General features: G+C 40.4%; 1 protein-coding gene across 1 annotated transcript in view; it reads left to right on the top strand.

The window, feature by feature from the left end:
- The window catches only part of CF1H1orf21 (chromosome F1 C1orf21 homolog), a 156206-nt gene that overhangs the window by 26000 nt on the left and 112188 nt on the right, over positions 1 to 18018 (top strand). Inside the window, exon 2 of the mRNA XM_030302345.1 lies at positions 13044 to 13138. Coding sequence (XP_030158205.1) covers positions 13044 to 13138 — 95 coding nt within the window. The remainder of the gene's footprint in view (positions 1 to 13043; positions 13139 to 18018) is intronic.

Genomic DNA, 18018 nt, shown 5'->3' with positions numbered 1-18018 from the left:
TTTCTTCTGTTAAACACAGTGGTGGTCAAATAGCCATTTTAACAAAAGGTTTCCTGTAGCACTTACTTTGTATGGCATATCAGTTTCTAACTTAGCACAGAATGCTATTTCCCACTGATAAAGGCTCCAGAGACCTGACAAGGGAGGGTCTAGTAGTTTCCCTGATGTTACTTTCCATGAAGGTTGGATGTCTTTATAAGTTTTATTCATATCTCTGTGATTTACAAGTTCATCCAAATCCTTTTGGAATCCATTCATACTTTATGCCTGTATCATCTCCCAAAGTAATTATTTACTGTGTTCTGTGGTTTAAAAAGCAAAAAACAAACAAACAAACAAAAAACAGCAGGGGCGCCTGGGTGGCTTAGACTCTTGATTTTAGCTGAGGTTATGATTTCTCAGTTGTGGGATCAAGCCCTGTGTTGGGCTCCATGCTGAGCATGGAACCTTCTTGGGATTTCTCTCTCTCTCTCTCTCTCTCTCTCTCTCTCTCTCTGTCTCTCTCCCCCTCTCTCCCTCTCCCTCTCTCTGTCTCTCCCTCTGCCCCTCTCCCCCAATCTTGTACTCACTTGCTCACTCTGGCTCTCTCTCAAAAAAAAAAAAAAAAAAAAGATTAAACAGGAACAACTGACTTGGTGGTTAAGAACTTGGCCCCAGCTCAGCCAACCTGAATTTGAACCATTGTTACCACTTGACCAGCCAATCAGAGACTAATCTCTGCATGTGTAGAAAAGGGGGTATAATACCCACCTCGTGGAGCTGATGTGAGGATTAAATCAAAGCAGGAGAGAAAATAGGTGACCGGGCAGGCTTTTATCACGAATTCTCATCTAGGATAACAGGAGGCCTACTAAGAATAGCAGAGCGGAATTAGCCGGCCTCCAACTTTTCAAGAGTCCCAGTGGTTCAGTGGTGGCTGGGGAACCAGCTCCACGGAAGAGTCAGAGCAGGGCTCTTGAGAAACTTCATCTATTGCTGTCAGAACAACTATGCATGCCCTCCCTCTCTAAAAGCAGCTCTGAATCTTCCTCAACCACTCATTCTGTTTCTTGACTGGAAACTATTACTGTATGGTATAGAAATTAAACCCCCTCCCCGCATGAAAGCCTTGGTGTGTGTATGCATTCATAAAGGAATCCAAGCTGGTTTTGGATCTGGTTGTGTGGTCTTTTGTTGGAGCTTGTCAGAAGATGAATGTCCAGGGGCCCTTAATGACTTGATAATAGTTCCCTGGTCACTGAATAATGAACCCCAAATGAATGAAGGAAATGTGTTGTCTGGCCTCTGGAATGATTAAATGATTTGGGAATGGGGCCCGCAGGTCGAGCATTAATTATTAAAGGTGCTATAGCAAGAGAGGCTTTCTCACCCTCACATCCTTGCAGCTGTGGGCACCTTTCGTCTTGTTCTGTCGGAGACATGGACAAGACCTAAGAATGCTAAGAGACCGTGAGCACCCCACGCACGCATCTCAGAGAGGTACCCTGTTTCCATGGCACACAGTTGGGAAGCCACAAAGGCAGGTCTAGGATAGAAAGGCCTTTGCAGCCAGTGTTCCATCTGGAGTGATCTGTTGTCCAGGGACCTGTTGTTGTCCAGTCGAAGGGGAGACAATCTGATGCAATCTGATCGAATGCATCAGATTCAGTGGCATTCTCTTTTGCTCCTGGGAGATTATACACCCCCATCTCAACCACTCTTTATTCTTAATGTTGCAGTACTTTCCCATGCTCAGTTGCAGGCATGCCTGTTGAGGGAGGCAGGAAGCAGTTTCTGGCAGATGCTGCACCTTACGCTCCCTGTACCCCAGGGCCCCAGCATCACCCCATCGGCTGAATCTAGGATAAAGATTCCACCCTGTTGAGACTTTCTGTGAATACTCTCTGTGGCTCCTTCCCTGTCTTATTCATGTGTTCTTCCTAGCCTTCCTCAACCGACTGGTCCATCCCAAGATGTACATTCATTCTTCCTTTGCTGCACCTTCTTTCAGAGAGAAGCAGAAAGCCTTGGATTGAGGTGGTTGGGGTCTCTTCAGAAGAGATAGTTATGGACAGTCCAAAGGACACACAGTTGACCTAAATGGTGGGCCTCAGTGCTTGGGCACTGGTGGGGGAGTCCAAATCAGAATAGAGCCTGACCCTTCAGTGGGAGTTGCATATCAGGTCTTCCTGGACTGGGTCTATCAGCCTCTTCTCTTTACATCTCTGTGCCCCTGGGAATTCTTCGTGTTGGCCATATTGAATTACTTGTAGTTCCAGTTTGCCATATTCTCTCTGGCCTTTGAACTCACTGACCTGCTGCCTGTGAGTCCTTCCCCCACACGCTAGTGCTCCTCAGGACTCCACTGAACTATATCACTTCCTCCAGAGCCCTCCCCAACTTTGCTTAGGGGGTCCCTTCTTTTTTTGTTACACATCTATCCCATCCATGTGCTTTCATAGCTGTAGACGCTGTGTGCTCTATTCCCTTATTTTATTGTATCCTTCCTCACCCACTCCCCCAGAGGAGGCTGTGAGCTCCTTCACAAGAGACAGCTTCCTCCTCCTAGACATAACCCCAGGACTGAGAACTACGTTCCCTGGCAGATGGTAGGTGCCTGGTAAATACTGCTGAAGTGGAGAAGGAAGGGAACACAGAAAAGTAGCATTTGACTCCAAGACAGAAAGCAGCTAGTTCCTTCCACTTTCTCACGTCCGAACTAAAATCAAGAGGTGTTTTTGCCCAAACCTTTTTGGGCCAGAAATGTATCCATACATTGTTGTAATTTACAGAGAACTCATAGCGGTCAGTAAAAGAAATGCTACAGCTGCCAATAAGAAAAAAAAAGGGCAGGGATGCCTGGGTGGCTCAGTTGGTTAAGCGTCTGACTCTGGATTTCGGCTCAGGTCACGATCTAATGATTCATGGGGTCGGGTCCTACATCCGGCTCTGTGCTGACAGTGCAGAGCCTACTTGGGATTCTCTCTCTTCTCTCTCTCTCTCAAAATACATACATACATACATACATACATACATACATACATATTTAAACAACAACAACAAAAGGTAGAGCCTATGAAGAGATACTTCACGTAGACGGAAGTAGCAATGAGTGATATCAATATATGGAAAAAGCACTCAGTGTCACTGGTAAATTCTGAAACATCAAGATCAGATAAAAATTAGGTACCACTTGTGCCCTTCAGTTCATTGCATATTTCTGAAAAGGAAAGTACCCTTTATGGATGAGGTCCTGAAATGAGTTTAACTCCACCGAAGCAAGACTAAATGGAGCCAGCACTCCCCAAGGCCTTTTATCTCTGGTTTTCAAATACAAACAAGCATTACGTTTCACTAGAGAATAAGGATGCAATAGGCATATGAGAATTGCTGTCTCCATGACATTAACATGTTGGGATTTTGAGATAAGATAAAGGGGGATATGTGCAAATACGTGCAATCTTCATACTTCTCCTGGTAGAAGCCCAGGGGCCAGACATCTCCATGTCTTATTTCCACAGATATAAAGTCTGAAAACATAATTTTCTTGCTTGTTAGTTTTGAACAACTTCTGTTTTTAGATCGTTAGAACTTAATGTGTCAAACAATCTTAATTTGAAATTACTTTTCCTTTCTTAGGTTGATTTGAGACATATTCTGAAAAGAACTGATAGTGTTTTATATTAAATGTACCAATGCCTTCTTTTGAAGTGTTCAAAACATTTAGAATGGGCAGTTTGCAATTACCCTAGAAATTGCTTAATAAAAACTATTATATTGGAAGGAGCAAAATCACTTTCTACAAGTGAGGCTATGGTAATTATTGCTAAGGGACTGCCTGACTCAGAGAAATTGAGAATGGTATATGAGTTCCTTCAGTTGCGTCTCGGCTTTGCCTAAGATTGTTCCAGATTTAGAATCAGCCCTGGTGAGCAGTGGCTCAGTGGAATGTGGTCAGTCTGTGTGTGCTGAGGAATGTGCTCCAGATAGCTGAGGGGTGTTCAGAGCGTGAGTCTTCCCCTCAAGACAGCTGCTTTTCCTTGGGCACTGTGTCCCTGGCCTCCTCCATAACCCCTTTATTGCTTGTCACAGACCCCAGCACATAGCAGGTTCTCAGACGTAGTCGGTGCAAGATTTCCAGATGACAGTGTAGAAGGTGAACCAGGGTTAGATATGCTGAAGTCGTCAAAGCTCTCACTATTCTCTGTTCTTTAATGTCTCCGTAACAAAATCCTGTTCAGTCTAGCTTATCAGGCACTGACCTATTCCTGTAAAAATAAGAATCACAAAATGTATTTTAAGAGGAGGATGATAGGAAAGGTGAGATCAGTTCAAAAGCATAGTCCAGTGATATACAGGCATACTTTGTTTTATTGTGCTTTTTTTATTGCACTTTGCAGATACTGCTTTTCTTTCTTTCTTTTTTTTTTTTTTTTTTTTTTTTTTTTTTTTACAAATAGAAGGTTTGTGGCAACCCTGTATTGAACAAGTCTGTCAGAGCCATTTTTCCGACAGCATTTGCTCACTTTGTGTCTCAGTGTCACATTTTGGTCATTCTCACAATATTTCAAACCTTTCGTTATTATTATACTTGTATGATGACCTGTGATCAGTTTTCTTTGATGTTACTATTGTGACTATTTGGGGCGCCCCAGGCCACACCCATATACGATGGTGACTTAATTGATAAATGTTGTGTGTCCTGACTGCTTCATTGGCCGTTCGCCCATCTCCTTCCCTCTCCTCAGGCCTCCCGAGCCTCTGAGACACAATATTGAAATTAGGGCAGTGGATATCCCAACAGTGGCCTCTAAGTGTTCAGGTGGAAGGAAGAGTCACACGTCTCTCACTGTAAATCAAAAGCTAGAAATGTTGAAGTTTAGGGAGGAAAGCACAAAAGCTAGGCCACTTGTACCGAATAGCCATGTTGGGAGTGCAAAGGAGAAGTTCTTGAAGTAAATTATAAGTGCTACCTCAGTGAACACACAAGTGATAGGAAAGTGAAGTAGACCAGTTGCCCATATGGAGGAGGTTTTAGTGGTTTGCATAGAGGATCAAACCAGCCACAACCTTCCCTTAAGCCAAAACCGGATCCAGGGCAAGGCCCTAATTCTCTTCAATTCTGTGAAGGCTGAGAGGTGAGGAGGCTACGGAAGAAAAGTTGGAAGCTAGCGGAAGCTAGTTCATAAGGTTTAAGGAAAGAAGCCATCTCTGTAACAAAGTGCAAGATGAAGCCACAGGTGCTGATGTAGAAGCTACAGCAAGTTCTCCAGAAGGTCTAGCTGGATAATCCAGGAAGGTGGCTGCACTAAACCACAGATTTCCAGCATGGATGTGACAGCCTTCAAGATGCCTACAAAAACTTTCTAGATGCCATCTAGAACTTTCATAGCTAGAGAGAAGTCAGTGTCTGGCTTCAAAGCTTCAAAGGACAGGCTGGCTCTCTTGTTAGGGGCCCATGCAGCTGGTGGCTTGAGGTGGAAGCCAGTGCCCATTTCCCATTCCGAAAACCCTCAGCTCTTAGAATTATGCTAAATATACTTGGCCCATGCTCTGGAAGTGGAACAGCAAATCTTGGATGACAGCACATCTGTTTACAGTGTGGTTTACTGAATATTTTAAGCCCATTGTTGAGATCTGCTCAATATTTTTTCCCCACAATATTACCACTCATTAGCAATATACCTGCTCACCCAGGAGCTCTGATGGAGACATAAAATGAGATTAATGTTGTTTTTACACCAGCTAATACCAGTATCCACTCTACAGCCTGTGGACCAGGAATAATTTTGATTTTGAAGTCTTATTATTTAAGAAATACATTTTGTAGCACAATAGCTACCATAGGTGGCTTTTCTGATGGATCTGGAAAAAGTAAGTTGAAAGCCTTCTGGAAAGGATTCCCCATTCTGCATGCCACTGAGAACATTTGTGATTCACGGGAAGAGGTCCAAATATCAACATGAACAGGAGTTTGGAAGAAGTGATTCCAACCCTCATGGATGGCTTGGAGGGCTTCAAGACTTCAATGGAGGAAATAACTGCAGATTTGGTGGAAATAGCAAGAGAATGAGAATTAGAAGTGGAGCCTGAAGCTGGGACTGAATTACTATAATCTCATGATCAAATTTGAACTGATGAAGCGCTGCGTCTGAGGGATAAGCAAAAGAAAGTGGTTTCTTGAGATGGAATCTACTCCTGGTGAAGATGCCTTGGAGATTGTTGAAATGGCAACGAAAGATGGCTGGAGAGGATTGAGTCCAGTTTTGAAAGAAGTTCTCCTGTGGGTAAAATGCTATCAAACATGCTACAGAGAAATTGTTCATGAAAGAAAGATTCCGTTGACGTGACAGTCTTCATTGCTGTCTTATTTTAAGAAACTGCCGCAGACGCCCCAATGTTCAACAGCCACCACCCTGATCAGTCAGCCAACGTCAACATCAAGGCAAGACCCTCCACTAGCAAAAAGATTACAACTTGCTAGAAGCTCACATGATGGTTAGCATTTTTTAGCAATAAAGTACTTTTATTTCTATTTCTTCTTTTTTTAAGTTAACACATTTTTATTGAAGGAATTTTACATGTGGTTCCTTCCACCGCCAATCACCATTGTGCCTTCAAAGTCAGAATCATAATCTTCAAAATAGCCCTTTTGAAAAGAACTTCGGCTCAGTCCACATTTGTCACTGTCAGTCCACAGTTCTTTCAGCTTCTTTGGTCTCCAACTGAATACGGACTTCACCTGTAATCTTTGGGTTCCAGTTTCTTTACGTTAGGGTCCTAGAAGTCAAATTGTAGGAAATACATGGGTTGCTGTTTTTGAAAATGATCTAAAATTATTATTCCTTAATTATTTCTGATATCAAAACAATTTGATATCCACTGTACTCCATGGGCCTAGCAGAAAATGTTACAGGTAAAGTATTTTTAAATTAAGATATGTACACAGATTTTTTAGGCATAATGCTATTGCAGACTTAATAGACTGCAGTATATGTAAATGTAATCCCAAAAGTAGAGGGAAACCAGAGCATGTATTTGACTCCCTTTATTGCAATATTCGCTTTATTATAGTGGTGTGGAACTAAACCTGCACCACGTCTGAGGTGTGCCTCAGAGCTCAGCTAAGAATGCCACATGGAGTACATCCATAGACCAGAGGTAGACTCGAAAGAGCAGTTTCACACCCATTGCATTTGTGTGCAAAAAAATGCAAAGAATAGGATTTTTTTTTCCCATTTAGAGATCCTTTTCCTTCCTTGGAGAATCTAGCAGGGGAAAAAAAAAGATGGACCCCTGAGACAAACAGGACTAAAAGCACTCACTGATTAGGGGAAACATACATTCATTTGTGAACTAAAGTCAGCTCTCTGTTTTTATTCTCTCTTTTTTGAGAAAGTTTTATTAAATACCTTGTGTGTGCCAGAGACTATGTGCAGGCATGTAGTCTACGTAGTGGACTGCATCTGGTGACCCCCGAAGAAAGACCAGGGCTTAGCACACAGCACATGTTAATTGCTGTTTGTTGAATGAAAAACGGATAGAAGCGGGAACAGCTGATGAGCTAGAGCCCCCCAGAGTGAGAACCCACATTTTCCTAAAGCGGTTGACCCATCTATCCATCTTTGGCTTGTAGTTTTAGAGAGTCCTCCTCTTTGTCTTCCCAGAAAAGGGTAGTTTTTAGAGCTGCCTCTACTGCTCTTGCTCTAAAACAATCATTTTGTCTGTTCTGAATTGGAATCTTTCTTGTTCACTCTTGGCCCTCAAGGTAGGCTATGCTGAGGCTGTCCCAAAGGCAATCACTGAGTGAGGATATAAAGGAGGATAGAGGGAGCATTATTTTGTTGTACCCCTGATTTCACTTAAATAATGATCGCTTTTATTTTCTTTTTTGAAAAAAATTTTTTCAAGTTTATTTATTCTTGAGAGATAGAGAGCATGAGCAGGGGAGGGGCAGAGAGAGAGGAGGAGACACAGAATCCAAAGCAGGCTCCGGGCTCCGAGCTATCAGCACAGAGCTTCACATGGGGCTTGAACTTACAACCCGTGAGATCATGACCTGAGCCGAAGCTGGACGCTTAACCGACTGAGCCACCCAGGCGCCCCTATGATCGCTTTTCTTTTCCCAGTCATAAAAGTTATTCTTTAAAAATTATTTTAACTAAAGTAATATGGTACTTTAATTGGTATTTTGACTAAATTAATATATCACATGGCTAAAAAAAATAGTAAGGCTTATTATGGATGATAAGCCCCCTTCTTAATTCCTCTGTCCTCATTTGTTAACATAGTTAAGTCACAATTTTTGGTTAATTACTGATGTTTATATTATGCTTTTTCTTTTTATACCTTGATGGATTTTGTACATTAGCAATAGTATTACTGGCAGAACCAGAGTTTGCTAAGGCAGCAGCTAACATTTATTGAGTCTTTACTATGGACTAGGCACATGTATTACTTCATGTGACTCTGTGTGAGATTAGGTACTGGCAATACTCACATCTTACCAGTGAAGAAATCAAGACACAGAAAGGTGTCATATGGCTAGGCATTCCAGCTCTAGAAGCTAACTGAGCTTTTAGCCAGGTGAATACTTGTCCCCTGAAAAATCCTACCTACCAAGTTAAGGAAATAAAGGTCCTAGGCAAGAATTTGAAGTTGTGCTGGGATTTTAAGGCTCAAATTTAGTTAGCTTGGGAGACAGGCTGTTCAATGGGAGGAACCCAGGGGGAACAAATATATGCTATAAGGTAGGATAGTTTTTCCCCTTTCATTGCCTTATGTTTGTAAATACTTCTTGTAATGCCTTTCCCAAGCTCTCGTATTTTCCTAAGCATATAATAATAGTCTACCAGAGAATCTTCGTGCAGATTCGGGATGAAGAGGCAATTCAGAGCATTCAGTTAAAATGCCCAGATGTTGGACATCTTTAATATGAGGACATTCACACAGAATTTATGGAATTGGAACAGTCTTGGAAAAAAAAAAAACTTGTTATCACATATGTGTCATTGGTCAAAACAAGACTGGGTGAGAAGGTAGGAAAGTAGATGCAGATTTCACCATTTTAGTAAACAACTGTGAGAACCCTTCTGACCAGAGAGAGTAGCATATATGGCGTTCTGCTTTTCTTCCTTCCCCATCTAATGTATCCATTTATGAAAACTTAACTTTTTTTTAAATAATTCTGGCATTGTAAGCTCCCTCCAGCACTTATCTCCATCTAACTGGCTCATTTTTTTTTTTTTAACGTTTATTTATTTTTGGGACAGAGAGAGACAGAGCATGAACGGGGGAGGGGCAGAGAGAGAGGGAGACACAGAATCGGAAACAGGCTCCAGGCTCCGAGCCATCAGCCCAGAGCCTGACGCGGGGCTCGAACTCACGGACCGCGAGATCGTGACCTCTAACTGGCTCATTTTAAAGCCAGTGTCATTGATTATAAAGGTAACCTTATAGCAAAGCTTGGAAGAACTGGGGTAGGACCAGTGAGTTGTTGACAATGGAAGAATTGACAGGATCCAGAAAATGGGGTGATTCTATACTGCCTAAAGCAAGTCCAGCCAGCTGATCCCTTCCTAGCTCTAAAAACTGTAATATTGTATACATGTGTATATGATATACTGTACATCAAAAATGAAGCCCAGAGATTTGGTGGGAAACTGTGTTTCTTGATGTTGGAGCTGCCATGAAAACAATCCGGCCCCTCTCTGATGTAATCTGGGGAATAAAATGCTAAAAATATCACCAACGCGTTGCTTTTACCCCAGATCTGTTTTGACTAGCACAGCTTGCGACTGTTTACATAGAGAGAAGGGGGAGCAGGTTCCGAACGGGGCATCAGCCTACTGTTCCTGACGTGCATTTTAATAGGCCACCTGACAAGATCAACAGGAAGAAAAGAAAAATTGTGAACAGGTGCGAGGGAGCCAGAGGAAGATGGTCCTACTTGTCCCTCCTCTTAATCAAGTTGGCACATTATTTTGCTGCCAGGATTCTCTGGCTTATACCGGTGGCTGTGCTAATTGCCTCTAGGGTGGGGCTTGATTAAGGGGACCCAGAATCCCACATTGATTCCCCTGTGCCTTAAACAAAAGGAAAACTGGATTTTTGTTTGGCTGTTTCACTGTCAGAACCCGAAATACTCCATTCGTCTGCACAGAGGCTTGTTGGCGAGTGCCACTCCTGACGGCTGCATCGCCATGGAAATGTGTGACACGTTTGTTGATGAGTTGTCTGTTTCCAGATGGACATCCTCATTCCCAGCACCAGCCTTTGAGAAATTTAACAAGTCATTTTTAAGTATTTGTTTTGTACAAATTGTGGTTTATCTAAAGGTCTCGCTGGCTTTTTTTGTTTTATACCACAGCGGATTTTATGCAGTGTGTTGTGTAAGTAATAATGATAGGTCCGGCTTTGTAGTCGTGGCTCTGTGTTTTTTCTTTCTTTGTATCCAGTCGTATCCACCATTGGCTGGCCAGCTGTGGTTGTTACTGAGACACTAAAAACCTATCCTCTTTCTGAATTGGTGATGATTCTGCCTTGGTGTTTAAAAAAAAAGCCTGTGTTGGGGATAATGCTGCTCTGAAAGTCATGTAGCCAGCGGCTTTCCCATTTCATTGAAGAAAAATATTAGGAAAATATTAATAGTTTGTCTACTGCTTTCAATTCAGTTGCATTCCTTGGAGGGATAAAAAGCAAATGAAGACTGAATATTGCTGGACTGCTCAGAGATTGTGGATGGTGGGCTGTGGTGGCTTGGTGGATGGAGAGGAGGAAACAAGGCAAGGGCGGATTTTCTCTAGAACAGACGCTTCGCTGTGTGGTGCGCAAAATACCATCTTTCAGAAGGTTCTGCTTAGGTCCTCAAATGTTGTGCTTTCTTCATCGTGTCACCTGAGAGTTAAGGTACTATAGACAAAGTCATAGAAATCTACCAAAATTATGTTAAAAAAATATGTGTGTGTATGTAATTTACATATAAATAATTAGAGACTCACCATAAGCAATTAAGATCACAATTTAGGGAGTGCCTGGGCGGCTCAGTTGGTTGAGCATCAGACCTCAGATCAGGCTGTGATCTTACGGTTGGTGAGTTCGAGCCCCACGTAAGTCTCTCTGATGTCAGGACGAAGCCTACTCTGGATTCTCTGTTCCCCCCTCTCTCTGCCCCTTCCTCCCTCCTTCTCTCTCTCAAAAACAAATAAACATTGAAAAAAATTTTTTTAAGATCACCATTTAGTTCAGTTAAATTGTTAGTATTTATCCAAGTGAACCATGGTTTATAAATATTAACATCCCAAACTGAAGTTAAGAAGGCTCATCTCTAACTTTTACTTTTTAACCTTTATTTTTATCTCTGTGTAATTGTATTGGAAGCATAATTTGTCAATGTCTTTTTTTGTTTTTTTTTTTTGGTAATTAACCAAGTGCTTTTCTAACTTCTTAGTAAGTAATCCTTAATTAAATGTGTCTGTTTTGTTAATTTACTTTCATTTCTTTTCTTTTAATACCAAGTTGGAATGTGAAATTCTTCTGTATGGTGATTGTGGATCAGAGTCCACTGATTAACTTGTTAATAATCCATTAGGACTCAGTATTCCTGAAAGGTTCATTACTGTAACCTCACACTGGTCTTTCTCATTTTTTTTTTTTTTTAAGAAAGAAGCAGAATCAATAACTACCTTGAATTGTCAGGTGGAAAAAACAATTAGCTTAATCATGAACATGGAATCTTTATTCAGATACATGCAAATATACTACCTTCATAAGGATGATAATATTGAGAAACATTTGAACAGTATAATTACTTGGGAAAATGTTACTTTAGCAAACATCTTTGGAAGTAGTGTGAGAAGGGGTAGTATGAGGAAACCTGACATTAGATGGAAAATGGTACTTTAAATAATAAGGCAGGAAATTACATACGAAGACAGTCATTGTATCAAATTGATCATAAGCAATAAGAAAATATATTATAACTTCATGAACTGAAATACAGACTTTCTTAGAAATAAACATCTGTCTTTCAGGTGGACCATCAGAGACATTATTCCTTGCCATATGCTAGGCAATCATCAGTTTGTTGATTGGTGTAATTTTCCACTTGCACAGTTTCTGTGATTTTTTTTTTCCGACAAATGGGTTGACTCGAAGTCACGCCTATTTGGACCTTAGGGTGCCCCAGTCATTTCCTGTTGACAGGAATCTGATGAAAGCGTCATCGGCATCACCACTTGCCCTGGAGGAGAGCTTTAGCTACATGTCGTCTAGAGTTTGTCCTGTGATATATATTGAGATTGAGGTTTATTGTACTCCCTCCCTGGCTGTTGGGAAGTCTAGATCCCTTTACCTAGGGGCCCACTACCTCTCCAGCCTTGAGTGATACACCTGTTAGGTCCATTGGATAGTGTAGCTCTATATGCATGTGACTTTATGGAGAGATCAAAGTTGTGTGTGTGTGTGTGTGTGTGTGCGCGCGCGCAAGTGTGTGTAGCATATGAAGTCATTGCAGACTGCTCCATGTTTAATATAGGGATCACAAATAGGAAAATCTCAGTTCTCTAGTGTTTGTACCTATTTCTTGATCAATTAAACTCTTTAGTCTTAAACAATACTTTTCCGAAAGAGAGAAATTAAGGTGTGAATATACTGCTGCCACAGGCAGTTTGAACTGATGTTCTCATGGGGACAAGAATCTTCCTTTAGACCCTTATGTGGTATGCCCTGGTGTGTACAGATTCCAGATGGTCTTTAGAGATGGAATAACCTGTTTTCTCTGCTGCCATTGGTTGTCTGTGAAAGGACCAGGCAGTGCCACGTTTATTAGCTGCCTTCATGGCACTGAGCTCTTCCCAGTAGGCAGAGGAGAGCACCTCGTAAAAAGAGGCTGGTTAAGGGTCTTCCAGATTGTTTCAAATGTACCACATAATAAAGGCTGCAGGAAAAGGCTCTAACAAATTATGCTATTGGGGGCTTTTCTCACTGACGCTTTTTTCTTTTTTTTTTTTTTTTTTACCATTGTGAGAAAGTTATAAAATGTCTTTTCTTTTTTTGGTGTTCAGACGAGTATAGGATCAAACCGGTGGAAGAGGTCAAATACATGAAAAATGGGGCAGAAGAGGAGCAGAAAATAGCAGCCAGGAACCAAGAAAACTTGGTAAGAATCGAATTGCTCACATAACAATGAATTTTGGTGACACCATTGTAATAAAATCTGTACTGCATGTTTAAATTGTAACTTACACGCCGGCACAAGATTTCTTGAAAATGCCATTGCTATTTATAGCTTGCCTGGAAGTGGCAAGCATCACTTCTGTATCCTGTACATTTCTGAATAGCCCTTCTTTAATCTTGATGGAGAATACTCCAGGGGAAATACTGCAAAATTAGTAGTGTCTTAAAGTGTTTAAATTTAAAGTAAAAGGCGTAAAGTCAGATTGAGATTTATGGAGGGAGGACCAATATATTTTTTTTCTTCTTTTCCACGTCTTTAGCTCTGACCCATTCAGAATGAATGGCTAAGCTTCATGACTCTGGACATGGAGTGTTGTTCATAACGTTGCCTTTGAGAAGAAAATGATGTACTTTTAAGATAGGTCTCTATCAAAATAGTCAGCACTTCATGTTCACAGTGTTAAAGGTATTGGGGCTTTTGAGTTAATGTGAGAATTGTAATGATCTGAAATAGGAAATTAGGAGTCTCCTTTCATGTGAATCAGTATACATATCACACCTTAATATTCCATCTCTATAAAAACATTTAGTCAATTGCCATATTATCTGATTTCTTAAAAGAGGTAACAAACTATTAAGGATATGCATTTACTCCATTGTGTTAGAGCAAAATTGTTTTTATATTTTATTTGGAGATTAATTATTTGCTATGTTTTTCATGTTTGAGTGGATGTATTTTTAAGACGGTGGAAACGTCATATAATGTTTTGCTTGACTTCAGCTCCTTTTTCCATTATGTGCTTTGTTTTTGTTTTTATGATTTTGGCTACAGCAGAGGGAGTTGGTCACTGCGTATGGGTGTTTCACGCTGTCATTTTCCATGACACACTAATGAATATAATGGGCTAATTCTTTCTCCTCTGTTCTTTTCTGAACGTCTGAACTACAACTTGAAATACTGAAGCTGTCAACAACTGAATATTTTAGATCATTTTTAAAAAGTGAAAATATTCTGTAATCAAATTTTTCTTCATAAATGGGACTTGGATTTTAAGATATTGCTTAAGTCACAGAGATTCATCACACCTGTGGTATATTTTAACATTAACACTTAAATCCAGAAAACAGTAGCTGTGACTAAGCATGGAAGTTACTCTGATCAGACTTTACGTGAATTTTTTCTAACTTTGAATAGATAAATAGAAGACCTTAGTAGTTGAAGCATCAGTGGTCATTTTTCTACTTTATTTTGCTAAAAATCAGACTCTGTCCTTGCTTCACGTAATTCCAGGCTGAGTTATAAATCTCATTTTTAATGTTTCCACCGGAGGCTAAAGAGACCCTGGTGGCCAGTCTGGCTGTTCTTTGGATCTAACACTAGAGTCCATCCCTGCTTAGCGTGCTTGTATCTCTGAAGTCCTAAGGGAAGCAACGGCTTCTGTCTTACAGCTTGTGATTTCCTCACTGTGCCCTCAGATTGAAAGCCAATATAGATTTTTCCTTCTCTCTAATTTCAGTCTCTCAACATTTTGGTGCCTACTATATTCTTTTCCAGTACTTGGCCAGAATTGATGTGAGTGCTTTTCTATGCAGACTGAATGAAAATTCAAAAAGAGAGACATTCCTGGCTGCTTTTTTTTTTTTTACTTGTAGACTATCTGTGACAACCCCCCACCCCTTTTCTGCCAGCCAGTCAGAGTCCAGACCACCAAGAAGAGCTTTCAGTTGTGTAAAGACTTGCAGAAAGAATGGGGAATAAATGGTTATCTTTGATTCTGACATTTCTAGACTGCTTTCCAAAATTAAATGCTTTTTTTTTTTTTTTTTTTTTCAGTTAACTGGTAGTATATTCTCTTGTCACCTACTCCATCCTTTGGGATACATCATAGAGTATGGACCATGCATGTTATTTGAGAAAACTAATGGTCTCCTAAATTTGAAGCTTACATTGAGGTGGATGAAATAGGTTTAATGATCCTTTATTCCTCCATCCATTAAAGTAATCTAAAAGACAAGAAGTTCTTGTTTTTAGTATTTTTAAAAGTTTTGTTTTGTTTTGTTTTGTTTTGTTTTACTCAAGGTGTTAAAATTAAGGGGCTGAGCAAACTCAGTCCAGGTAGTGTGGCGTGATGGTGACTGACGACCATGGGCTCTGGAGGCAGAAACTGCCTGGGTTCAAATCTCAACTCTGTCCCTTGCTCACTGTGGGGTCAAGTTACTTCATGTCTCTGACCTTCCTGCCTGTCAAGTGGAGACAAAAGCAGTGCCTCATGGTGCTACATGAGATGATCTTTGTCAAGGCTTGGAGTGCAGTGCCTGGCACGTGATAAGCATCTAGTGAGAGTTAGGCATTATCATATAAAATAGAAGGAAAAGAATGTTAGGGCCAGTGTTTCTTTCCTTTTTGTTTTATGTTACTTGGTGAGAGATTTCTAAATGAATACTTTAGGTTAATGCCAGTATTACATGTATTTTGAAAAATATTGCTCCGGAACTATGAAGTTATTGAAGCAAATATGTGTTAATCACCTACTATGTACAGGGCCCTTATTTGTATCAAGAGACATACCAATACTTAAAGTCACTGTTCTTAAAAAGCTTATAGTAAAGTTGAGAGAACAGTTCAGTTCCAACAAATATTTTATTGATTGCCTCCTGGGTACAAGGCTCCGTACTAGACTCTGCAGAAAAGCACAAAATAAAGAAACCACTGACCCTTACCTTAAGGTCCTTATATGGTAGTACACAAGGTAGATACCAAATGACTATAAATAAAACTGGATTAAATACGTAAATAAATACATAAATCAACCAAGCAAGCAAGCAAGATTGGTTCTGAGAAGACAATACAAAGTACTGCCAATATCAAAGGAGGCAGAGACTTTGTCTGTTGGGGTGTCAGGACCTACTTCACGAAAGAGCTGGTGCTTGCAGTGGGTCTTGAGGATAGAATGACAGAGGCTGCGCCAGGCAGAAGTGACAGAGATTGAAAATGCAAGGTGTATTTCATAAGCACGTGGTCCTGTTTGGGGAGTGGGAGGAAAGAAGAGAAGGTGTCAGTAGGACAGCAGCAGGAAATTACAATCAAAATGTAAATGGAGTATTATATGGAGCCTTGATGGCCAGCTGAGAGGTCTGAAATTAATTCAGTGGATCATCAGGAGCCTTTGAAGATTTGAATGAAGCAAGGGATTGGCAGACTGAGATTATGAGTCAGGAAAGTTTATGCAGCAGCTGTAGGTGTAACGTGGATTGGTGTGGGGAGCCATGGCTGGAGATCGTTTATAACAGCTTATCAAGAGACAATGAGCCTAAACCAAAGTGGTGGCCCTCTCGGGCACTTTGGCTGCAGTTTCTGTGGGTGGAGGAAATTGTGCTGCTTTTCTGAGGGTGATGATGAATCATTTCTATGTCAACCATTTATGTATTCCCGATATGAAGATGTGCATCTATCCCAATTTTCAGCATTGTCAGACATCCACAACGTCCACTTTCCTTTTTTCAGATTTTAATTCCTTCTTCAAGAAGGTGATGTGAAGTTGTTGCTTTGCCTTTGAAGATTATATATAGATGCAGATCAGTATAGATCCTAGCTTCGTTGTTTCTAGCTTTATAATTTTGGTCAAACATCTAAAACTTCTCAACTTTGAGTTCTTCATCTAGAGCTTGGTAATAACAAAATTACTCCAGTATTAGAAGAAACATAGAAAAAATATGTTTAGATTCTTAGCCAAGGGAGGTTTTCTTAAACAAGACCTAGAAAGCAAAAGCTAAGAAGAAAGAAAAGTAGTTTATTTCATTAGATCAAAATTGAATACTTCCCATAAAACAGAGTAACTACAAAAAAGTAGTTAATAGGTAGGTAGGCAACAGCCCGGGAGAAAATATTTATGACCTATTAAAGGCAAAAGATTAATTAATGTCTGAGATTTATAAAGAACACTTATAAATAATTCAGAAAAAGATAATCCATGAGAAAAAACAGGTAAATGAAATGAACAGACAGCTCACAGTAGAAGATACTGGGCAGTAAACTAAACATATGAAAAGATGTTCCACGTCATTGGTACAGTGGATACTCTCTTCTTATCCAACTCCCTGCATTAGAAGACTCCTAAATCCCTCTCTGAAAGATGTTGACTGCAGCCCACGGCGTGCTCACCCGGATGGCTCATGGGCTACTGGCTAGAACACCTCTGTGCTTGTGCTCTCCTCAGTTCATTGTGTTTCCCAAGAGCCAGGGTGAGGTTCCCAAACCTGTTTATACTGGTTGAGTGTCATTGTAATTATGTAATTGAGTTAAGTAATATGTAAACCACTGAAACACAAGTGTGAAAGAGAGCTGTTTCATTGAAAATTAAAGCCAGTGCTTTAGAAAGTCTTGATGAAGTCACGTTACTAAAAAGCTTGCTGTTAAACTAAATTCAGTTCTGCACTCACATTATTTCATAAGGTCTTTACATTCTCACTTCAATTAAGAAACCAAATCAGAGAATCTTGGATGTGAATTAAGAGGGTGTGGTTAGTATAGGAAGTACATGTGGACCCTCTGTCTGTGCTTCCTTACATAAAGGAGAAGCCTTGTTCCTACATCAGCAGATGGGAGAGGAAATGAACATCTATGTATTTTAAAATAAAATCGTATGCTTAATGTATATATACATTTTTACATTGCCCTGCTTTAACTCACTTTACCATTTAATAACCAGTCCGGATGGTATTGCCTAATATAACTTTTATTTTAATCAGGGAAATGCAAATTAAAACATGATTCCTTAGACTGGCAAAAATTTGAAGTCTGATAACATCAGTTTTTGGCACAGGTGGAGGAAAACCTGTATTCACATACTAGTGGCAGACATC

This window comes from Lynx canadensis, chromosome F1 (assembly GCF_007474595.2).
Source record: "Lynx canadensis isolate LIC74 chromosome F1, mLynCan4.pri.v2, whole genome shotgun sequence".
NCBI classification, from domain to species: domain Eukaryota; kingdom Metazoa; phylum Chordata; class Mammalia; order Carnivora; family Felidae; genus Lynx; species Lynx canadensis.
Note: the sequence above shows the minus strand (reverse complement) of the source record. Positions and strands in the feature narration are given on the sequence as shown.